General features: G+C 32.0%; 1 protein-coding gene across 1 annotated transcript in view; it reads right to left on the reverse strand.

Annotated features, from left to right (window-relative positions):
• LOC129804587 (GTP-binding protein Di-Ras2) overlaps positions 1-24,770 on the reverse strand; it is a 143,248-nt gene that overhangs the window by 27,507 nt on the left and 90,971 nt on the right. The window contains exon 2 of the mRNA XM_055852067.1: positions 1,442-2,121. Within this exon, the coding sequence (XP_055708042.1) occupies positions 1,442-1,606 (165 nt within the window). The 5' untranslated portion in view covers positions 1,607-2,121. The remainder of the gene's footprint in view (positions 1-1,441; positions 2,122-24,770) is intronic.

Here is a 24,770-nt window from a genome sequence, read left to right on the forward strand (position 1 = left end):
TACGGTAAACTTTTTACAAGGTTCCATGCAACACTGTTACAAAAGAAAGAATAAAAAAATCAATTTGTATTTAAAATATTACATTTCAATCTTGAGACTTTGACGCTTGCATGCAACTATGCCGAAATTTGGCACACTTACCCTACTCCTGAGATGTATTTTGGGAAATATTTTGAGTGATTTATAAGTCATTTCAAATCCGTTATGTACAAGTAATGGACTGATTATAAACTGATGAGTAATTTTTACTTGAAAATCAATTATATTACTCCTCAGCTATTTTGTGTGATCTTTTGAGTTGTTTATATATCGGCTCAAATCGCTTGAGAACCGGTAAACGGTAAAATAAAGTGAAAGTACTTCTAAGATAGCATCGACGTTACGAATTCGAGCAATTCGCAAAGCTTGGGACGCTTTGTCACCCCTTTTGTGAAATTCAAAAACTCTGCTCATTGGAACATTCCCTGAGTAATGTTTAATATAAAAGTTTTAATAAAAGGCAGTGTAGTTAATTAATTCATTGATGAGGTACTTTCACGTCAACTGTAAAATTAGTGAAATTCCGCAAATTTCATATAAAGTTGCCTGATTTTCTTCTCAAAACAGTCATGTCATATTAATTTATACATAGTTTTAATGAAATATGATTTTATAAGTCTCTATAGACACATTTTGCAAAACTTCATCAAAAATTTTATTTCAAATGGTACAAAAATATCTGCAAAAAGCATAAAAAGTGTAGGTTAATTGACCAACAAAAAAATGAATGAAAACTAAAAAGTTGTTGACAACACAAGTTTGTGGTGCAAAAAATGTTTGTATCAGAGTTTTGTGCTAAACATTATGAATTTAATTTTATCACTCGAATTCAAAGAGCAGTATAAAGAGATAGAGCATCTCTATACAAAATTTCATTTCATTCCAACAAGAATTGCAAAATTTACAAGGATCTATTAGGTTAATTATTTTTGAAAATTGAACCTAAAGCAGTGAACTAACGCATTATTAGTTAAGAGAACTCAGGAGGTTCCTTGTAAGTAATCACACCTTTCAGACTATCCAAACTTACCTACAACAGTTAATTTAATATATGATAGCACGTTTTAAAGTAATCAATGTAAAAGTTTCATATGTAATTTGTTTCCACGGAAACAGGAAAAAGAATTCCTACCATCGTAATGAGAAATTTATTCTCATTTCTGATGTATTTTAGTTACATCGTTCAACAAATTTTTAATTAAAAACTTTTGCCCGAAAAATATCGCATAAAATTAATCTTAAACTTATGATGAGTGATAGATGGCACATGGGATACATTTTGTCACAAATTGACTCATTCAGCTGGAAAATGAATCTTTCATCTTATCATAAAATGTATAAGAGAAATAGAGGAAAATTGGAACGTGATTTGCAAGAAAAAGAGTGACCAAGAAGAACTTGCCTTAAGTGTAACGGCACCTAAGTCGTATTCTCTGTTGTAGAGATCTTCAACAGTGGCTCTATACTTGTCGCTGTAGGTCTTGAAGAGGAAACGTTTGACAATACAGCTCTTGCCAACTCCAGCACCACCCAGAATAACCAGTCTGATCCTTTCGAAGTCAGACATCTCGACGGTAAATATCCACGCGCTCCACAATGCGTCACGAGCCAAAAAAAATTGATTCCTGTTCACTACTCTTTGTCCACCTCCTCAATTCCTTCAAGTGGTAGGTCCTTTTTACTCTCCTCGCTCTATTTACTTTGGCCAGAGATTTTGGGCGGGAAAGATGTCGGACTGTGCGAGGAGTGAGAGAGAATTGCGGTGAAAGTGTGTTGTAAGAGATAGAAAAGATTGTTTCGTGGGGACACTTGTGGACACCACTAGATTGAGATGATCCTGGCGTCGTTTGTGGCGACGTCCTTTTTCGAGTGAGTGTCTGACGGTGGATGAGACAAAAAATTCACCATCCTTCTAAACGGAAACCACCGATGATGGATTGAATTTCCTCTTCGTCACCACACACCCCAAATTCACCCTCAAGCAATTCAATTTATCGTGTCTGTGGCTGAATGTTGATGCTTTTGGTGCCTAATTGTTAGACACATCTTCACCACCGCACTTAATTGCCTCTCGAGTGATTCCTGCAAATGAACACAAAATGGAGAGATTTACATTGGTGAACATTTTAGCATCCAACATCAATATTTTGTGTTATTGCTTCCCAGAAAAGGAAATATCCATAGAGACGAGAAAAATGTGTACTTTAGGGATTCGGAGACTATTGAAAAGGAAAAGGACTAGAGCATTAGGACAAATGAAATTGCCTTATAAAAGCTCCATCATCAAATAGGACGAAAAGAATGGAAAATAAGTCGTTAAATATCATTGTTGCGAAGATGGCACATGGCTAGGATATTAACAAAAGAACAAATAGAAAATAAAATTCACCAAAATTTATATTTTCATATTGTTAAGTGTAATATTTAATATTGTTCGGGAAAGCTCCTTTAGGGCTAACAGATTCAGAAGTGGAATGTATAATACCTTTATTTTAAAGAGTGAAGTAATATCCGAATTAGTTATTGAATTTATTGTTTTAATGAGGTTTTAATTAGCCTTGTTCGCTGCTGCAAAACTTTAGTATGATATGAGATTGAGATTTTGAAGGCTTGTTTTAAAATTTCAATGCACTTTGACCCTCTTTCTTCAGTTTGGCAATAAAATGGTCTAGGGGAAACTGGGGCACCACCAAACACGGGGTACCACCAAACACTAATTTTTATTTCTAAACTACTTGGACTATCTCGACCATTCCTTCAGTGAACAAGCATCCCTATAGTGCCTATAAATTCCTATAGGTCTTATCCTCTGAAGTCGAATATCCGATTAAAAAATCGCAGTGTATGGTGGTACCCCGTGTTTGGTGGTGCCCCAGCTTCCCCTAATCCAGAATTTTCCAACCAGCCTATCCACAATGCAATGCATAATTTCTAGTCAACTCTAACATTACAATCCTCAAATAAAACAAAGTAAAACCAATTCTGAAAAAAAAACAGGTAAACTTGCGGCGGACGCATGGTACGGGGGGTTATACGAAGTTGAATAAATTATTATTATTATTATTATTATTACTTACAAATCGATCACTTTCTAATATCTTTTACATTTAATGAAACACACGAAAAACTCATTTAATATTTTTCCAATGAAAATAGGTTCATTTCTCGACTTATGTATTGTTATTTATTGAAACTTCAATATCAATCGCTCAGAATAAGAATCAAATAACTCATAGTAGACAAATTTTACATGAGAGCGATTTGAAGCTGAGATTTTACATGCAGAGTATAGGATTTTTGAGATTTAAAATCTCTCTAACTTTGAAAATAATTATATTTTTCAAGTATAATGTTCACAGGGAAGGTAGAGCGTATAAATAAGTAATCTAAATAGCGAATAAAATGAATTTTGTAAAAAATTGAGTTGTCTGACTTATATCCTGAGTCGTCGATATTGATTTCGCTATGAGTTTGAACAATTAAGTTGAGGAAAATAAAAATTATAATAAATAATTTTAATTAAAAGAAATCTTATCCAAAATTATAAAGGCCTAGTGCAATTTTTTGTCATTTCGATGCTCTTATAAAAATTTATTTAATAATTAGTTTTTAAGTTATAATCTACTGAAAGGCTTTATTATTAAACCATTCCCCCTTTTTAATCCTTTGGATGTTCGCACAATTATTTTAAAGTAAAGAGGAATATAAAAATTATTTTGTCTTTTTTGTAATTGTTTTTTTTTAAGTTTTCTTGCACAACTCATATGAACAATACTTATGGTTTTAATTCATTAAAAAAAATTAGAAAAAATGTATGAAACCAAAAATTTTACATGAGAATTTGGATGAAATAAATAAATAAAATTTTGAAAGAAAAATTGAAAAAATATAGAAATTTTGTTGTTTACAAAAATTATTAAAGAAATAAAAACATAAAATCAAAGATGATGCGATGCCAATTTTGTAGGAATTGGTATATTATTTAAAAGTTACCAAAACCCAAGCCAAAAAGCACTGTTAGTCCTTGGGAACTTAACGACATCCTTCGAAAAATTCAGAATTTGTTTCTTGGAAATGGCGAAATCGATCTTAAAGAAATTCTAGCCAAATAATTCGCTTTTTTCCATCAATAACGCTATATCCTTAGTTGTAATATTTTTATTCTCTGAACTTATTATTCAAGGTTTTGGAAAAATGATATCTTTTAGGACCCTGCGGTCTTCATATGTCTTAACTCTTTTTTTTAAGTAGAATATTTCTGTATATGAGACTTGTCGTTACCTACAATCCTTTATATGATTTTAAAGGATGTTCAAGGAATTGCAAGGAAAATCTGAAAAATTACAGAGAAATGAAAAGATAGGAAAACATTTTCCTAGGAAAAACTTTAAAAATTGTTCCTTTGACAATGCAATAACCTAAAATTAACCGTTATTGTGGAAAAAGGAGTTTTGTAAAATAATTCAACTCATTTCTTAAGCAATATGTTTTGTGTTTTAGTGCTTTTTCTACATACTTTTGGGATTGGTCCCGGGATAAAAATTGTTACGTTTGCCAATACCTATTCGATGGTACAGTTATCATTCGTGGCGAAAGGTTGGACTGTTGGGCGAAAGGTTGTTTTTTGCGCATCAGAATAGGACTCTAACAAGTCGAATTTTTACAAATTTGTTTTTTTTTTTAAATTTTTTAGTATTATTGATAACCTGTACTTTCTCTGTGCATAGTATACCTGAAAGTTAATTATTTCCAACCTTGTATGATTTTAAATACATTACAAGCCCTTTACTTAATATCTAAAATACCAGTTTGAAATGACTCCCCTGTAAAATTTGCGATTTGCGTGTTGTTCGACCCTTATTCTGAGCCATCAACATTTGTTAAACTTAAAAATATACTTTGAATTGAATTGTGATAAAATTTTGGTTTTATCCCAGAAACAAAAGATGATATTCCTAACTACAGTGGGACCTCGATAGAATCGACCCCCGATAGAATCAATCTCCAATAGAGTCAACATCTATTTTTTTTTACTTTACGGACTCCGATAGTGTTAACTTGGTTAACTTGGACCCAAATTGACTCCGATAGAGTCAACTTTTCTTGTATTATTGAACCAATAATATTATATGATTTTAATATGATCTTTTCGAAATAAAAACCAGTCTTATTGTGTATCAACGTAACACTCTGAACACAAGAAAAAATATTTATGCAAGGACATGATAATTTTGTGATAAAATTCGTAGGTATATTAACCATGTAATCATTTTCGAACAAAATAATTTTCTTTACGTGATTTTAAGCTCTTTGACCGACAGAGGTGTACAAGAACCGTTGAAACCGAATAAACGTCAAAATAAGTTTGTTCTGGTAGCGTTTTAACCATCGACGTACATGTTTCATTTGACGTTAATTCGGTTTCAACGGTTCTTGCACGCCTCTGGATTAAAAGTTCTCTTGTCTTTTCTCTCTTGTCTTAAGATTTTTTTGATCGGGTCTATGATTACAATGTAAGGAACTTTGAGCCATCATTAATTTATAAGTGAATAATATTATGGCAAAAACAAAAAGATATGAACTCGAATTACAAAAAACATACATGATGGTAGATTTAAGTATAACATAGTGAAGAAACTTTTCTAAATTTATTCGAACTTTTTAAAAGACTTTACTTCTTTGAAAAATGTACATGACAAACGATCATAAAAATTAAGCTTCTAAAGAAAACGTGTAAATTTATTTTAACTTACATTTTTAATATAAAATATCAGTATCTCAAAAGAAAATTTAAATCAAAAACAATAAGCAACAGAAAATTAAAATTTTTAAGCAAATTCATTAAAAAGAAATTGCCTGCGGATATGTAAATTTTCTTGATACATAATGCCAATTCGCGCCTTTTTACGGTCCCGAAAATGTGCATAATCCCGGGACTGAGCGTATTAAAAATACTCTTAAAAATCGTTCCTTAATCTCCAACTTTTGTCTAAACACACGACTTTTTTGGGCCAGAGGATATAGCATTTATGGATTAACTTAATTAAATATTTTACTATCGTGTTGAATTTATCAATAAACTAGTAAAAACATAAAATAATATCACTTTATATCAAAATTTCACATTTTAATTGATTTTTTCGGACTCCAATAGATTCAACGAATCCAATAGAATCAAAAGGCCTGGAAATAATTAGTTTACTCTATCGAGGCTCCACTGTAACTGTTTTACAAAATGTTTTTGATATAGATTTTAAATGAATAATCTTTAGTATCTTTTTTTTTAATTTTCATTTTAATTCGGCTTTTATTATTCACCCTTCCAAGTTTATTCCAGTTTTATTTACGTGTGAAATTCACTCATTTTGACAAAGGAAATACAGAATTTTTGGGTTGATTAATTATTTCGTAGTATATATACTCAATTAAATTATACAGTCATATAATTATGTCTTCCAGTGTTTTCTTTTATTTGTTATCCTTCTCTTTCCAAATTGTGCGCAGTTAAGAAATTTATTCTTAATTAATTCATCAAGTTTGTTATAGGAGTTTATAAAAAAAATACCAAACCTATTGAAAAGTTGATGAATTTTATGCTGATGTAATTAAATCTACAAGTATCCAAGTGAAATTGCATTGAGAGAAAAATCTGATACTTAAAATACTTGAGTGAGCAATGTGTTTCTTTGAAATTTAAAGTTAGCATCTTGGGAATTTTGTCAGAGAGACTTACCAGAGCTACTCGTTGTCACTCTCTAACTCTCATCAAGTCCTTTAATTTTCATTGTAATTCACTTCAAAGATGAGAATATAAGCTGGTCGAGAACTTACACCCGGTGTTAAAGTGATCTTTTTAACACGTTTTTCATGGAATTCAGACAGAAGACATTTCTTTAATTTGTGAGAATTATGAATTTCTCAGGAGAACTTGGGAATGTGCAATTGAGACCAAAATGAACATTGTCATACCACTTGGCATTTCTAACACAGATGTACTTCAAGAAAAGTCCTAACATATCTCATAATGAGTAAAGTGGAAATGCAGTCAAGCATTCAATACTTCCGTTCATGTTGTGCACTTTGTGCTGCTGAAAATGAGTTGATGAAATGAGCTTTCTACACAAAATGAAATTTTCTCATCTCCACAAAATATCTTGCCTAAGTGATATTCAACATGAAAACAACCCTTTTTTGGTATGTTCTAACCATTAGAATGTGGCATGAATACATTTCTGTTTCCCATCTATCGGCTTTCCCAATCACCAAACCATGTTCAGTGTTGCATAAACTCGCGAGTGATTTTTAGATCAATTCATGTGGAAATATATATTTATCGAAATATACAAAAAAAAAAGAAAAACATTTCTGCCGGTTGAACAACACTGCCCAATCAGAAATATTGGGATAAATCGAAAAAATACCCATTTTGAGAGATACAAAATTGTTATTCCATTTCCATAGCCTTCTATCTTGAGCATTATGCTCGATGTGTTGGACCGTTATAAACTTTCTTTTTAGTTCATGAAGCAGATCCTAAAATTATGTTGTAATAAACCATTGCTGTGATCGTAAAAAATAGCTTTCTTCTTCAAGAGTCCCTTATGTCTCTGTGTTTTTGTGTGGTTTTATTAGATTGATAGCACAATTAAAATGCTTCTCATTAAAACTAAATCATTGAATTAAGAACTTTACTTAATAGTGTAGAAGATTTTTCCGCCATTCAACGGTAAAGTAGCGATCGTGTCGTTACGTGCCTCGCCGTTGGCAACCCTCCCCTATTGCAATCTCAAGGTTGCCTCCCTGACCTGCTTCAGAGTGAGTGGTATGACACCCTGGCGCCATGTGTGGTGGAGTCAGTGTGTCATGGGAAGGCTCAGAGTGCGGATGCTGAGCCTGTGAATCCCAAAAGAGGGCCACCGCCTGTTGAAAGTAAGCGTCGGTAGTCCAGAAGGGCTACAATAGGGGAAGGAGAAGCTACTTTGAGATGTGGGGCTACATTGATATATGATGTTTTTGCCCATCTCTAAATGAAGCTGGTCCTTACACTGAGAGAAATCCGAAAAAGTTAAAAAACCATTCCGGAACTGTTAATTTTATCCTGCAGAATTGATCCGAGATCAGTGTAAATATTATGCTTTTTAGGTGTATTAGGGGTTAAAGTTACCATTTTTCATGTTAATTTTACCCCTAAAGAGGTGTAAAATTAACATTAGAAAATGTTGATATATTTTACACCTAAAAAGTATTAAAATTATGAAGAAAAAAAGTTAATCGCACCCCCGTTTTTTCTTAGTGTACAATTCTTTTATTTAGATCCACAATTGTTTTGTTTATCCAAATTGCATCATGTTAAATCCCAGTTTCCTTTAGAAATATGCAAAAAATCGTATGAAGATGTAGCCCAACCTCTCCCTAAGTGTGTTAGCCGAGAATTTTAAAGATTTTTCTACAGAGTGCCTTCTGTGATAAAATCGTTGGTTTGGTGGTTGATTTTGTAATAGTCCAAAGGCAGAAACCTTTGCAACTGAATTCGGTTAAAGTAAAGGAATTTACTTTGGATATAAAAAAAAACATATGAAGAATTATTGAGATAATAAGAATAATTCAGATTGAAAACTTCATGGTTAGGGTGCAATAAAAAAAATTAAAGTGCGATAGTTTGTTTATTTGAAGTCTCCCAAGCGGCATTTGATATCCAAATAATGTATGTCTCAAATGTAACCAACGTATTTTCAATATAATCGAGATATTTTTAAAAAAAATATAATGTATGAAAATGATGGAAGTAGGGGAAGTGTGCCAAATTTCGGCCAGCTTCTAATATCGGCAACTTTGAGTGTAATTTCGGCCATGCAAATAAATTAATTAAAATTATGTATGTAATCTTCGAATAGTCAATAAATTCATTTTGCTTTTAAATATTTATTCATTTTAGGATGTATTAATTAACAAAGACTTTTAAATTTTAGGTATAATTTGAATTTTATATTGCGTTGTAAAAACTCAGTATGGAAAGAGCCGTACAAAAAATGTGACAGATCGATTGTATTTCTAGCAGTCTTATTATTTGTGGTGAAGTGCAAAAGGTTTTCCTTCGGTGTTTTTCATAAAAATTGATTAGTTTTCATTAAAGATTATTTCTGGTTATGTTAATAGTGAATCAATCTTTAAATTTCGGATGAAATTTCCCAGCTGAATCCTGTATTTCGCGTGAAAAGTATATACTTTGTGAGCGTCTCTCCGGTGAGGTAGTGTTGCCTATTCCGGCAACATTTTTTGCTTTCCTAAATTTATTATCATTTTGTGTTTTTTTTTCAATTTCTAAGTTCTACAATGTCCAGAGAAAAAAAACCATCGCTTCTATGAAAAAGATGATGTGGAAAAGGCATTGGAAGAGTTCAGGAAGGGCAAATTGCTACGGGAATCTGCGCGTAAATTTGAGATGCTACTCTTCAGGTCTTCAGGACAAATTACACGGAAGATCTCAGGGCTTGTGGATCATATAAATGTACTAAAAAAATATTAAACTCGTTTCGTTTGATGTTTTGAAATTTTCTATCCGTTGCGTCACAAAAGGTGGTCAGAAAAAAGGTGGCCGGTATTTCACTCAAAGTGGCCGGAATACTACCCAAGGCAATGTCCATATTATTATTATTTTTTCAATATTTTAGGAAATGATTTAAAGAAAACAAAGATGATAAACTAGTTTTTAAGGTTCCACATAACCTTTCCGAAAAGGAAGTAACAAAAAATATCAATATGAATTAAAAATATTGCATTTCAAACTTAGAACTTCGGTGCTTATATGCAACTATGCCGAAATTTGGCACACTTACCCTATAAGAAATTTGTAAAATCTTCGCCATTATTTTCGTAGAGATATCAGATATCTCTACTCATTTATAGCGATAAATACCGCTTAGAGCTGTATACGTCGATTTGGTATTCATACGACATTATGCTGTCTTTAATTTTTTCCACGCCCTTTTCTTTGTGGAAAAATGTAATTTTGCGTCTCTTTACTATACTCATTGCCGAATTTTGACCATATTATTACAATTTAATTTTGAATAATAATTTGACTAAAAAATGCTCAGAATTTTGATATTTAAGTTTCGAGAAGTTTTTTTTAGAACAATTTATTTCAAGCAGATACGAATCTTATTGAAAGTATTCCTTCGCCCTTCCTGAGATTTCTGCGAAAGATATTGTGAATATTATGCATTCATATCTTCCACTAATGTTTAAACATTTGAGCGTAGGCCTAGGAAAAAAATGAAAAAAAACAACCCTGTGAGAACAAGATTTAAAATTGTTATTCTTTTCGACAAGAAGATGTATTTCATATCATTAAAATTCCTACAGCAAAAATATTCTTTTGAAATCCCCTACGTATTTTATTAAAAGGTCCTGCACCTTTTTCGTGCAAATGTTTTGAAATTGAAGCATTTCATCTACCCTAATGTATTTTTCATTAAATATAATTGTCATGTCTTATGCAGAAGAATAGTCCAGCAAAGGAAATGTTTGGAAGCATTGTTTGTGAATTTATTCAACGCTTCCAACGCTTTGGCTTTCAATGCTTAGGCTATGGTGCTTATATGGTTGAGAAAAGTCAAATTTAAAAGTCAACAATGTTTTGTTAACCTCTCCCTTTGATTGTGAATATTTCAGAAAATCTCTCTTTTTCAACTAAGAATTGCTGTATTTACCAAAAGTACTTCATTTTCTCGAGGGAGTAAGGCGTAGGGCAGGATTTTGCAAGATGGTAGGAGAGGTTTTTCCATGATAAACACCCACACTGAAGGAAATGTTATAGCAAAAATTATTTTCAATGTTTCTGAGGTTTCTGCGTAAATAAATATGAATACTCAACTTTAGTCTTTTTTTTTGCAAGTACTTTCAGTACTTATTTGCGAATGATAATTAGGATGAAAAGCTTGCGTATGAAAATCGATAGAGCTAAAAGTCTAAGCCTTTGCAGGAAGGAGAAATTGAGATTTCATGGATTTTCATCATTGTATAGGAACTTGGAGTGAGTTTGTTAAATTATTCAGGACTTTATTGAAAAGTTTTTCAAGAAATTTTCAATTTATACCATTTTCATGTTGAACTGGAACAGAATTGGGGGTTTGATAATTTTACCAAATCATCCCTAAAGCTCGTATAAAAACATTTTTTTGGCCCAATTTCACACACCAGGATGGGGAAATGAGAGAAACTTTTTTCTCACTCACATACAATAAAAGTAAATGAACTAAATTGCAAATGGGGTAAATAAATGATTTTCGATTTCATGTTCAATTTATGCTTTATGGATTTATGCTCCTTTATGGCAATTTACTGACCGATTCTGGTACGATAGAATGGAAAAAGTAACCCAATACTGTGCCTCCTCCTCAATGAACAAAAAGGATATTGAGTTAATAATACCCAGTTGGTAGTTTGGAAAAGCAGTGGCGTGTGCTTTCACCATCACGCAGAGTTTGTGGATGAGATCCTGGCAGGGTGCAGAAAACTACACTCTCGCCAGACTTGCAATTTGATTATTCCGTCGTGCTTGCTTAAAAATCTTCTTATATATCATTATGTTCACCATTAAATAAACTCATTGTAGAGGTGCAAATTTCAAGCGTGATATGAGATGGAGGTATGAGATTTCTATTGTGGGCGAAGTGGGTGAAATGCTATCGTTTGAACTAGAGGAGATAACAAATAAATTTGGTGTATGTTCTCTCCTTTCACGCAGATAAAGCTCACCGTCATTCACTTTTCAACTCAATGATTGGAGAAGAACACCAGAGAAGATCACATTTGATGGTAAATTGACAAGAGAGAGAATTCTCCGGTAAAAAAAATCAAGAAAGAACTAGAGCTTACGAATGAAAGCGATCCTTTCCTCATTCTTCCACCGTCAATCTCCCAGATATAGCTCAAATTTTATGAGAAGATTTGCAGATTCAATACAAATGGTATAAGATATTTGAAATTCTATAATATTACCCACAAAATGTTTCACAAAGTTTATGAAATTGTTTGCCAATATGGTTCCATTTTACATACAATAAGAGAAATTTTCATACATTTTCTATATCTGAATGAGTAAAAAAAATATGAAGTAACAGACAGGGGCTTAGTGAGATTTTAAATCACGCAGTAATGCAATATTGCATAAAGTACAGTGGGTCCTCGATAGAGTCAACTAATTATTTCCAGGCCTGTTGACTCCATTGGATTCGGTGACTCTATCGGAGTCCGAAAAAAATCAATTAAAATATGAAATTTTGATATAAATGGGTATTATTTTATGTTTGTACTAGATAATTGATAAATTTAACACGATAGTAGAATATTTTATTTAATTAACCCATAAATTCTACACCCTCTGGCCCAGAAAGGTCGTATGTTTGGGCAAAAGTTGGAGATTAATGAATATTTTTACAAAATGTTTTTATTATTAGTAAGTATATTAAGTGAAAATTACTATCCATGTGATAATATTGAGGTCCATCTACGATGTTAAGATAAGGAAATGGTGTCTTAAAGATTTCTTTTTTCACTTTTTTTTTATTCAATTTCAATTCAATTTGTTATTAATTAGAATTTATTTTAATATTGAGTCAATGAACCTAAACACAAGTAGATTTTGATTCTCCAATAGTGTCTTGGATAAAAGGTAAATGGAACTTTATTTGCACAAAAAGTCGTTGATGATCGAAGAATTCAAATTCAATTTCGAATTTTCATACTAAATTTTCGAACAATTTGGGGAAAATTTATCAAATATCACACTAAAAAGCTCGCAAAAGAGTTATTCAGTGATTATGGGGTGATTAAGTAATGGGACAAGAACAGTAAGCGTCGTTATCCTGTTTTATTCCTCACAACAATATGAAGACCGTCACATTTTAACACTTGAGCACTTCAAAATTCGAAAAGGATGTATCTCAGCCACCTTGCGGAATTATCTAAAAGTAAGAAAGTCTCTTTTTTGGATCTTCAAATAGATTTTCGAATTTTTCAAGATCTACTTCTGTATGGAGAGAAGATATTTTATTGTATGAAAGAACAGATTGATAATTGTTCTTTTCGTTATGAGATAATTTTGGCTCTAAATTTCACAAAAAGAGTAATAAAACCAATTTTCCTCATTTTTCTTGTTCTGAAAAATGGGCACTAAATGGTTAGAGATATCTACTTGAAGTCTTCAGATGACCCCCTAACAAGTGAACTTAGGGATTATTATTACGAACCTTATTTCCTCCCTACCCCTCCCCGTATCACCAAAATGTTTTTTTTGTGCTTATAGGAAAACACGTCATACGGGATCATAGGGCTTAATCAAAAAAATCTTAAGACAAGAGAACTTTCAATCGGTCAAAACCGTCAAAACGCTTAAAATTACGAAAAGAAAATTATTTTGTTGAAAATTGATTACACGGCTAATATACGAATTTTATCATAATATTGTTTTTCGTGTGTTAAAAACGTTACATTGATATACCAAAACACTGATTTTAATTTCAAAAAAGTCATACATCTTATTAGTTCAATAGTAATGGAAAAGTTGACTCTATCGGAGTCAATTTGGGTCCAAGTTAACTCTATCGGAGTCCGTAGAGTAAAAAAATAGCTGTTGACTCTATTGGAGATTGACTTAATCGGGGGTTGACTCTATCGAGGTCCCACTGTATTTTAAAAATTGGATTTGTAAAAAAGTGATATGATTAAAGTATTTTATTACATCTATGAAATTTCTTACGGTTTGACACAAATTAATTTGCTTTCTTTTATTAAATCTATATTTTAATTTGAGCAACATTTGTTTTTGACGATTTTTTTTGTTAAAATATTAGCGATTTTATAAATTAGAACCATGTCGATATCTCTCTTTCTTATTGTTCGGCTTATAAACTGAACCTTGTAAAAAAAACTGAAAATATTCGTAGATATTCGCAATATTTATAAAATATTCGCAATGTTCATAAAATATTTGCAATAATTACAATATATTCACAAATAGGGAAAACTGGGGCACCACCAAACACAGGGTAGTACCAAACACTAATTTTTATTTTTAAATTATTTGTACTAACTCGACCATTCCTTCAGTGGACAAGCATCCCTATAATGCCTAAAAATTTCCATAAGTCTTATCCTCTGAAGTCGAATATCCTATTAAAAAATTGCAGTGTTTGGTGCTACCCCATGTTTGGTGGTGCCCCAGTTTCCCCCAATCTCGTTAATTGCATAATTTGAATTCTGTTTTCCGGAGTAGGGAGTCTTGTGGTCTCCCTGGTAAGAACGTCCGGCTGTTAGGCTTCTGCCTTTCTTACATCTCTGCTTTGACTTTCACAATTGTGAGTTTAAGTCCCGTCCTATGCAAAAGATTAATACGTTTGAAAGGACTAGCATCTTGAATTGTCAGAAATATCTACGTCGAGATTGGATAATGCGAACCAAAGGTTTAAGTGATAATTTTTTTCCATTAATTGAAAAAACAGGAAAACTGTTAAAATATTTAGACGAAATTCTCGAAAAGGCCCTGCTTAGGCCTACAAATCCTAGAAAATATTTATGTTTGGCAGATTTTCACACAATTTTCCGAAATCACTACTGAAAATTGTAATGAGCATTGGTAATAGAAACGTTGAAATTACATATGGTTTAGGTAGAGATTACGTAATACTGAGGTAAATATTTTAAAATGGAACTAGGGTAAAGTAGTACAAGTTGTACAGGGCTGTCTTTTTTGATAAATTTAGTATTTCATTTTTATTTGTATATTTTTAATGCCTTAGTTTTTGTAATGTGGTTCTTGTGCTTAAAAAAATTTTTGTACTGTATTTATCAAGAAAAAAGCCATGTCCAACTTTTGTACCGGCGAATTGTCCAACTTGTAACACTATGTTCAACTTGTATCATTTTACCCTACTTAATTATTATGTGATTCGGACCACATTTCTTACCTTGCTAATAAGATAGAGAGTTTCATTGAGAGACAGAAAAAATTGGGTGCACGTTTCGTTTAACTGCCACAAAAGTTCTCTGTATACTCACATTTCTTACATTTTCACCAATTTTTTCCAGAATGAAAATTTCAAAATGAAACACGTGAAGCGTTGGTAATATTGACGTCAAAATTAGGTCATGTTTAAGTAATCTACTTAATCACAAAATGACATAGGTCATACACTTACGTATTTATTACCTCTTGATTACCCTAAGTAAATTATCATGTTCCATTACGTCGTGATGAGGTGGAATCTAGGTAGTGACAATAATTAATATCCTGACTTAATATATGTACATAATAATTACTTGAATTCTATTAGTCAAACTTCAACAGATAACCAGATAAGTAGTATTGACGTCCTTATAAGGTTCGCACTTCACTCAGTAAACCCTGTGTTACATGGGTATATTTCACGTATACATTGTAAAGTGATTAGACATTTCGTAGCCTGGATCAGCAGCTGTGCTAGCTGCATTTTCTTTGTCTGGATTCATTGTAAATTATATATCACTGCGTTGCGTTTGGAATGAAAGCAGCCAAAAAGAAAATGCAGTTAGCATAGTTATTGATCCAACCGACGCGACGACGATTTGTAAAATAAATAATGTATAAAGTGGTCAATGTGACACAGTACATTAAAATAAATAATACTCCCCGGGGTAAAATGTTATTTGTTTTTTTTTTTGTATTGGTTTCAAATTTTTGAAAAATTAATGGATAATTAAGTATTTAATCTATTTAATCTAATCATAATATAACCTGAAATTTCTAATTAAAGTTTTAAAGTTTTGTTTAATTAAAGTTTTAGAATTTGAAATGATATTCAATTTTTCAGTTCATTTATAAAATTTTCTGCTCTTTTAAATTATGATAGTTGACATTCTTATTTAATTATTTTTACTGAAATCTTCACAAATTCTATATTAATTGATAATATTAAGAGATCCGCAATAGAAGAAAGTTTCTTTTTATGATAAACTAATACACCTTTTTTTTTTTTAAATGTTTCTTGAATAGGCTTAACGTGTAGTGTCCGGTAACTTTGTTTTAAGTAAAATTCACAAATGCAATGGTCCATCAATAAATGGACTTTTTATTGCGAAAAAATGAATATTTGCAAGCATTAGAGATGAAATCAGCATTCAAAGGAATTCCTCAATAGAACCATATAGGTCACAAAAGCTGTAGGGGAATGTAGGCATAGTTCGCACAGAGTGAACCTTCAAACGATGCGAATTTTCTCTTGGTTTCCAAATGAGTTGGTTTAACATTTGTCATCTCGTCACATGAAATTAAAAATTATCTATCTTATGGCTAAGATATGACGACCTAGCTCTTTGCAAACAAAGAGAAAATTTGCATTGTTTGAAGCTTCACTCTGTGCGAACCATGCCGACATTCCCCTATAACTCATCCTCTGTGGAATTTTTTTTTAAAGATTCTTTAGATTTAGATAAATTATTATTAATATTTCTAACTCAGAATTTTCCGAAAAACCATTCTGGTTGTTACCATTAAGACATGGTAGATCGGATCGGTAAAGACCATCCATAAATGCTAGAATCAAAGAAAAGCTTACGAACAGGAAGGGGCCAAAATTATCTACGATGGACAAAGTCACTCGTTCGTATCTAATGCCCTAGACACACTTACGACTTAAGCCGAGAGACAACTTAGTGGAAAATGACGGAAATGCAGTTTAACCATTATTTCTAATATAAATACGCTAAGCCATCTCTCGGCTAATCCTCAGGTCTCTCAAGGCCCTAAGGGAATGTAGTTAAAGTCTGAAAACAGTTTAAGCCATTTTAGTGAGGCTTTTGTGTGAACCTCAAGTTTGAAAAAACATATAGTTAAATGTCCAAGATATTTAAGTAATACAGGCTTCAGACTTAAGGCTTTGTCATATCGCTTAACTGCTGTAATTTCTTATCAATCACTTTTTTTTTCGGAAAAATTGAAGTTAGTATTGGAGTTTTGAAGATAAATGATTTATTAGGCTCACAAAAAGCAAAAAAATGCTATTTAGGATTGTGAGACCTTTGGGAACTGGGCTAAACCTCAAGTCTGAAGACCGCTTCATACACTATGCGTATAGTTACTTGAGATTATTTTGCAATTTCGGCTTAGGGTAAAGTGGTACAAGTTGGACAGTGGTACAAGTTGGACAATGGTACAATTTGGACAGGGCTTTTCGTCTTGATAAATTTAGTAACTTCATTTTTATTTGTATATTTTTAATGCTTTAGTTTTATAATTTGGTTTCTTGTGCTTAGAAACAAATTTTGTACTGTATTTATCAAGAAAAAAGCCATGTCTAACTTGTATTGGCGAATTGTCCAACTTGTAACACTAATTCCAAATTATACACTTTACCCTATGTGGTCCAAGACTTGGTCCAAGAATAAATCTTATATGTTTCGATCGGCTTTTCTCTGGTAGTATTCAAGGAGGAATCAGCTTGCGGATTACTGCAATGTTGTATTTTTGTATAAATAAATTATTGTCATGAATTAATTTTATCTGTGTGGTTCATATAGAGAGAATGCTCGAAGCGATTCTTTGTACTCAAAATGCAGTTCACAATGGAATTAGCACACATTCCCAGTTGTAAGAGCTTTGAGTTTAGATAAGTTGACATTTATTTTTAAAATAACATTCCAAACTATATTCAAGACAATTTAATGTAATCCAAACTAAGTTGTTAAAAAAGTAATAAAATTTCAAAAATCTGTAACACATACATACTACAAATGTTAAATGCATATTTTGGAGATCAATAAGATGATATAGCAGCATAATTTTTGAACGCTACTTTTTTTTACATTCTCGTTTTACAATAACAACTATATTGCACTATGTTACAACTATAGATTGCAATATAAAAATTTTACCGTGGAATTGCCCTATATCTCCCTTTATCTCGATACCATTCCACTTAATATAAGTTTGTATATAATATTGGCACCATATATACTGTTGTCCCCATCCCCAGGCCCTGCTCCAGACAGAGAATGCGGAACAAGAAGTGTATTTATCGACGATATCTCATAGTAATATCTGCCTGTAATGCGATAAGGGGTTACAAGGTTATCTGCATGATTTCGATGGAAAAAATCTAACATTTCTCTCTGGGTTCAGTTTTCCCATCCATGCAATATTCACAAGTGTCGTGGAGTTGGTTGGTAAATAAAATGGCGATATAGAAGCAAAAAAAAATGCTGCACACATTGTGATTTATTGCTGGGACACTTTTTGTGCATTCTTGGGGGATATGGAGAAGTGGACACGAATCGTCACGTGACGACACAGACCCTATCGCTATTTATGCATCGTGAGGATATATCAGTCGTTCTATTTGCCAGGTCCCATTTGTGCATGGCACATGAATCTACAGATAGGATCAATTATTATTGCAGAGGTTCTTCTGCGTGCTATGAATGTAATTACGCTTGTCCCCTTCTGAAATATTTGACGAAATTCTTTACTGACCCCACCCCATGTAGTTTAATCCATTACAAAATTTCATATTCCACTTAACTGGCTCAAACTTAGCGAAATTGTATTTTGAAGTTTCCAGTTAATTAATTATGGTACAGTAGTGAAATGTTTTAATGCGCCTTAAGCAAAATACCTCAACTTTCTCTAACTAAGTAATTTGCTTTATGTTGCTATTCCAATGAAAAAGTGACCATGTTTTTTTAGCACATTACTGTTCTCAAGTACTAAAAAAGACCAGGTCTGTTCCCACTTCAAGGAAAATAATGAGTAGAGAATACTAATGCTGCTCGCCGACTTTTCACCACTGAGAACTCACGGGAAAACTCATGGAAAACCTGGGAAAATCCGCGGTTGAGGCTAAAGTTGTCAACTCCCGGGCATCCAACTGCATCACGCCACCAAGCTGACATGACAGATTATTCCACACTGACCGAATGTCAGATGGCATGGTGATCGGGTGAAAGTTCGCTCGGAGGGAATATTCGAATACGGATTTCGGTTGAACGTTTCTTTTGTGTCGGTTCCTCTCATGACTAATTGGTGATTTTGAAACACGACGAGGACTGGGGAAAATTTGAAGTTTTTGTGTAGAGAGAAGAATCTTACATCTTGTCAATCATGATAAAGAAAATGTAGAAAATACTACGAAAGTGAAAACATTAAATTAATCTTGTCGATTTCCCAACCGAAATCCGAATTCGAATATTCCCGCCGAGCAAGCTTTCACCCGATCACCAAGCCATCTGACATTAATTGAAATAACAAGTGGGAACAGTCATGCTCTTTTTAGTACTTGAGAACAGTAATGTGCTAAAAAATATGCTCATTTTTTCATTGGAATAGCACCATTATTACTTCGGTGCTTGGCCTCCAATACAATAATGACAGTTTTACAATAATTGCATAGATTAAAAGAACATTTTACATTTGGGAATTTATAACAAAGTTTAAATATCAATAGAGATTGAAAGTAGTTCTGTGTTCTGTCCCTCGATTTCCGTATAACATTTGTGAGAGCTTTTATGAAATGATATATATTTTTTTTCAAAAATATTCACATTTAATCAAATAATCGTTAATGAGTGTAAATATTTAAAATGAAATTTTATTATTTTCGACATTTTCGATGTTTATCACTGCTTATCAATATAATTTCGGTGAAATTAAGCGTGAATAGCAGTATATTAAACCAGCATAACTACATTAAGTTTATCTAAATTGTCGTGAAATTATTTAATCATATTACCGTATTTACGTCTTCAGCAGGGGAATTCTACATTGATATGACAATGCCATATGACAAATTTTCATGGATTTTCAGGAGGGGAACAACAATAAAGCCTAGTGAGCATTAAATGACCATTACAAGAAGCTCTGTGAAGGTCTTTAGCAACTGATATGAATCTGATTTTTTTTTAATTTGTCATGTGACATTGTCATATTCTTGCAGAATACCTTTACAGGCTCAACCTGATGTAAGTCCTACTTTGTGTATTTTTAGTCATTTTTCAAAAATTGTTTTAAGCCAAAGAAGTCTCACATATCAGGACAGGCAGAAAAGGCGAACTGTAGAATAATTTGGCCAGTAAATGTTTATTTTAGTACAGATTTCTAACACTTTACCTTATTTATATTAATAAACAAATATATCTAAAAATATAAATCTTAAAATATCTATTAAAGGGGAAACAGTATCAAGATCAAGTAGGGGAAGGTACTCTCCCTTCGAACATTCATACCTTCGAATAATGTGAATTTTCATTTATTTTTCATAAAAGACTTACACATAATTATCATCATCATCAATATTTTCAATCGCTTATCCCTATTGGGGTCGCGGGCCCAATGTTTGTCGATCCTCCGCCTCTTCAGGAAAATGTTCGGGTTCGATCCCAATTCTTCTCGATTCGATTCCAAGGCAAGATTCTGAATTTGATTCAGCCACCTTGTCCTTGTCCTAGGCTTGCCTCAAGATTGACGCCTCCTCACAATGGCTTACATAGTACATAATAATCATTAATTGATAATAAGCTAATTATAATAGAAATGTGTAAGTCTCTTACGAAAAAAAAAGAAAATTCACATTATTCGAAGGTATGAACATTGAAAAGGGCAGCACTTTCCTTTACATATCTAAACGATCACTGAGGATGGTCTTTGTCAATCGGATATGGTAGATAGGATAGTTGAAGATCATTTTTAAGTGCCAGAATTAAGGAAAATTTTACGAACAACGGCATAGCAAAATCATCCGAATCTACGGTTCTCTAAATTTAAACTAAAACTAAGCAAAAACCATTACTGACACAGTTTATGAATTATAGTGTAACGATTTAAGGGCAGAATTTACCACTCATAATTTGACTAAGAAAGGAGAATTAAGAAAAATATTATAAAAATCGACACGATGTTAAATGTTAAAACTTATAAGAATAACTGTGTGCTCAAAAATACATAATCTTATGTGATGCAAGAGAAGAGTGATAAGATTAAATTTCTGTTTCTTGTTGTACTGCTTATTTTTACTAAAGAACTTAAATGAAAATGCTTTTCTGACAGAATTCGTATATATGAATAAATCAGAAATAAATTCAGTATATAATCACCTAGTTTGTGTTTAATATAGTATGCGATAGATATGAATGGATTAAAACGGTTAGGGGTAAGTTCGGTAGGTTTAACGTAGGGTAAAGTGTATAAATTGGAATTAGTGTTATAAGTTGGACAATTCGCCGGTACAAGTTGGACATGGCTTTTTTCTTGATAAATATAGTACAAAATTTGTTTTGAAGCACAAGGAACCAAATTATAAAACTAAAGCATTAAAAATATACAAATAAAAATGAAGTACTAAATTTATCAAGACAAAAAGCGCTGTCCAAATTGTACCATTGTCCAACTTGTACCACTGTCCAACTTGTACCGCTTTACCCTAGTTCACAGTTCGAATTGTGTTCTTATTAATTTTCTGCGAAAAAAATCTGTTATCAAATCAGTCGTGCTGCACATTAAACAATTTAGTTTGTGTCTTTTATCGTAAAAATTTTTATAAAAGTGAGAGAAAAATGTCGTAAATGGGCAGAAAATATTTATAAACTGCCCTTATATGTGATATGGTACTTTGGTAATACATTGTGATACAAATAATAGGATTGTTTTTTGGTTTCGTTTTGTATGATTATGTGTTTTGGCGTATTATATCAAGACTTCGAGTGGCGAGAAGTGATCTTGAGAGATGAGATGATGGGAAAACTTTTGTGGATACGTCTTCTTCAGAAACATTTGCGCCGCAGAATCACCACATAAGGAGGTAAATTTTAAATATTTTTTAGCCTAAATTTGTCATTTTTTTGAAGACACTTTTATAGATTTATGCGCAGGAAAATATTTAATGACATATTTAACAACTCTGGGGTGGAATGATAACTTTTCAATACTATTGAATCGATAGTATTGATAGATCTATATGTCTTATAGATTAAGTGAATGAGGACTTTTCACGCATGGTTATGGCATTTATTGTTATATTCTTTTAAGAATGCGATTGTTGATTTGATAAATAACTATATTAGCTACTAGAAGTACAGATATCGTTTAAATTTTTCAGAATCTATAGTCGATAGTATCGAAAATAAGTTATGATGTCATTTTGATCTTTTCGATCGCGATTCAAATGCAATTCGTATTCGTTACAGTTAAGAAATATTTTGAGAACTGAAGAATCTTCTTTAGATATGTAACCAAAATAAAAAAAAAAGCTTAAATTCATTATCATGCCCAACGCACAATGGCTTTTGTTTAGTAAACATGTTTTTGACATTTGTATAAGAGTGAGTGAGATCTAATGCCCAGCGTACAATAACTTTTGTTTGTAAACATGTTTTCAAAATTTTCCATGAGAATGAGCGAGATGACTAGATCTAGATCTCACTCACTCTCATTGAAATGTCAAAAACATGTTTACTAAACAAATATTATTGTGCGTTGGGCATAAATCTAGTCATCTCGCTCACTCTCATAGGAAATTTTAAAAACACGTTTACAAACAAAAGTTATTGTGCGCTGGGCATAAGCTTTAGCCAATTAAATTATTCTATTTTAATTTATGCGTTTTTTATTGTGGACTTTTTTATCATGTGCACAAGGCTTTTAAAAATATATTTCGAATATCTGATTCGAACTTCTTTAACCTGACTAATCCTAATAACTAAAACACATCAGTAGGTATCACTTAAAGTTTTTTTTTATAATATCACCTATGTTGGGACAAAGAAATTAACAGGGGTAGGTTAAGAGTCCTTTTTAGATTAACCAGTAAAACACAATTGCGTTAAATTTCAACATTGAATTTATGTTAATGATGAATTAGCGCAAATTGGAAATGCGAATTAATTCAATCAACGATTTTGCATATTGAATATTTTGTATACGTATATCACAGTAAATTAATCCAATTGTCACGTGTTCAGGGTTTGTACAAATCCCACTTTAATACCTAAAATTTAATATTCATGTACCTAGTAATTCCATTTCAATGCGAAATTCTGATAAAGAGCTCGTTTGCCATTTTTATTTATGCCCCAATAATGTTGCGAAGACTTTAAGAGTATTCTCTGGAATTTTTGTGTTCGAGGGTGAAGGAAGGTCCTTCTTAGTAATTTTTAAGATCAAAGAATACTTGTACAAAGTTCAATTTAGAAGCTTTTGTAGGAAAGTATGCAAATTGCTTCAAATTTCTTGAAAAGTGTCGTATGAGAATTTCGCTTACTTCCCTGGTGTACTTCGTTGGGATGATATAACAATTTGCAATTATCTTAAAAGTTATCGTGTAACATTATATATTATTTCTAAGTAATACAAATGATATTATACTTTATTTGCCGAAAAAGTTTACTGAAAGAATGTTTGATGAAATGTAATGAAGGACTAACCTGCTACATATTTGTTCCTTTTTGTGTTTTTTTTTCTAATGAAAAACATTAAAGAAAACTCCTTAGCCTTAACAAGAACTAAGAAGAACTTTAATTTTGTCTTTATTTTTTAGTAATATAATTTAATTATTTCTGACAAAATTTATGATTTTCATTAGGACTGGATATTCCTTAAAGTACTTAGCTGAGTTATAACATTTTTATTTAAAAAGAAGTCGTTGTTTCTTATTGAAAATAGTTCATCATATAAGGCTATGTCATTAATATACACTTTTATGGAGAAATGAACATTTAATCTATGGATAAGAAATGTCAGTGCAATTGATTGCAAAATTTTCAATTAAACCACACTGACGATTAAGTGTACATTAGTAGAAAGTTAAGGGGATTTGAGTGTATAGCGACAATTTAATCTACTTGGCTTCTGTTTGCAATATTGGTTGGCATTGCTAATGAATAGAGTGGCTTTTCTTGATACATTTTTTTTTCTGTAGATGTTGGTGCTACATGGATTTTTCAGGATTGAATTTAAAAGATTTATTACTGCTTGTGAACTCTTACACTAAGGGCAATAGCAGCAATTTCTGAGACACATAAAACTTTTATAGTACTCCATAAAATCAGGAAAATTGTCTATAATGGTTGAGGTTGAGTTAGAGTTCTTTATACATTTGTGCCTCTTGTGGCCTGGCTTTTATATAGCGCCCATAGCGCCTCTCCCTATCTGATATTCCACTTATTTGAACTGTGCATTCGTAGGCATTTTTTTCTCAGTATAATCATATTCTTTAATATTTTTTTCAATTCGCACGTGATGGTTCATATCAATTTTACAGGGTTAACATAATACTTGGTTTTCCAAATGAAATGTCACAAAATCTTAAAAAAAAATTGTTCTTTCCTGTACTTTTATAATTACAGTACGACTCCAATAGTGATGATGTGCGTTTGATACTTACATTTGAACAATTTTCTAAAATTATTAATCATTCTACCTAGTGAACACAGTAAACTAAAACAGGCAGCGTTTTCAAGTTAGCAAAAATATGCTATCCAATCAATAAGTTCTCGAACAAAAAGTGCTAACCAAATATATGAAAATGGCACTGTCTCGTGAGTGTCGTTTTAAGGTTAGAAGAATTCATTTGAAAATACATATGTTTCCAGTTGAATTGAAATTCGTTAAGTGCGCGCTAGGTAGTTACTATATAATTTACTCGTTAAAAATTGTCTTGCGATTAATTTTACCAAATTTTTTTTCAAAAGCTTAGCATTTACTCTAA

This window comes from Phlebotomus papatasi, chromosome 2 (genome assembly GCF_024763615.1).
Source record: "Phlebotomus papatasi isolate M1 chromosome 2, Ppap_2.1, whole genome shotgun sequence".
Taxonomy (NCBI): Eukaryota; Metazoa; Arthropoda; class Insecta; order Diptera; family Psychodidae; genus Phlebotomus; species Phlebotomus papatasi.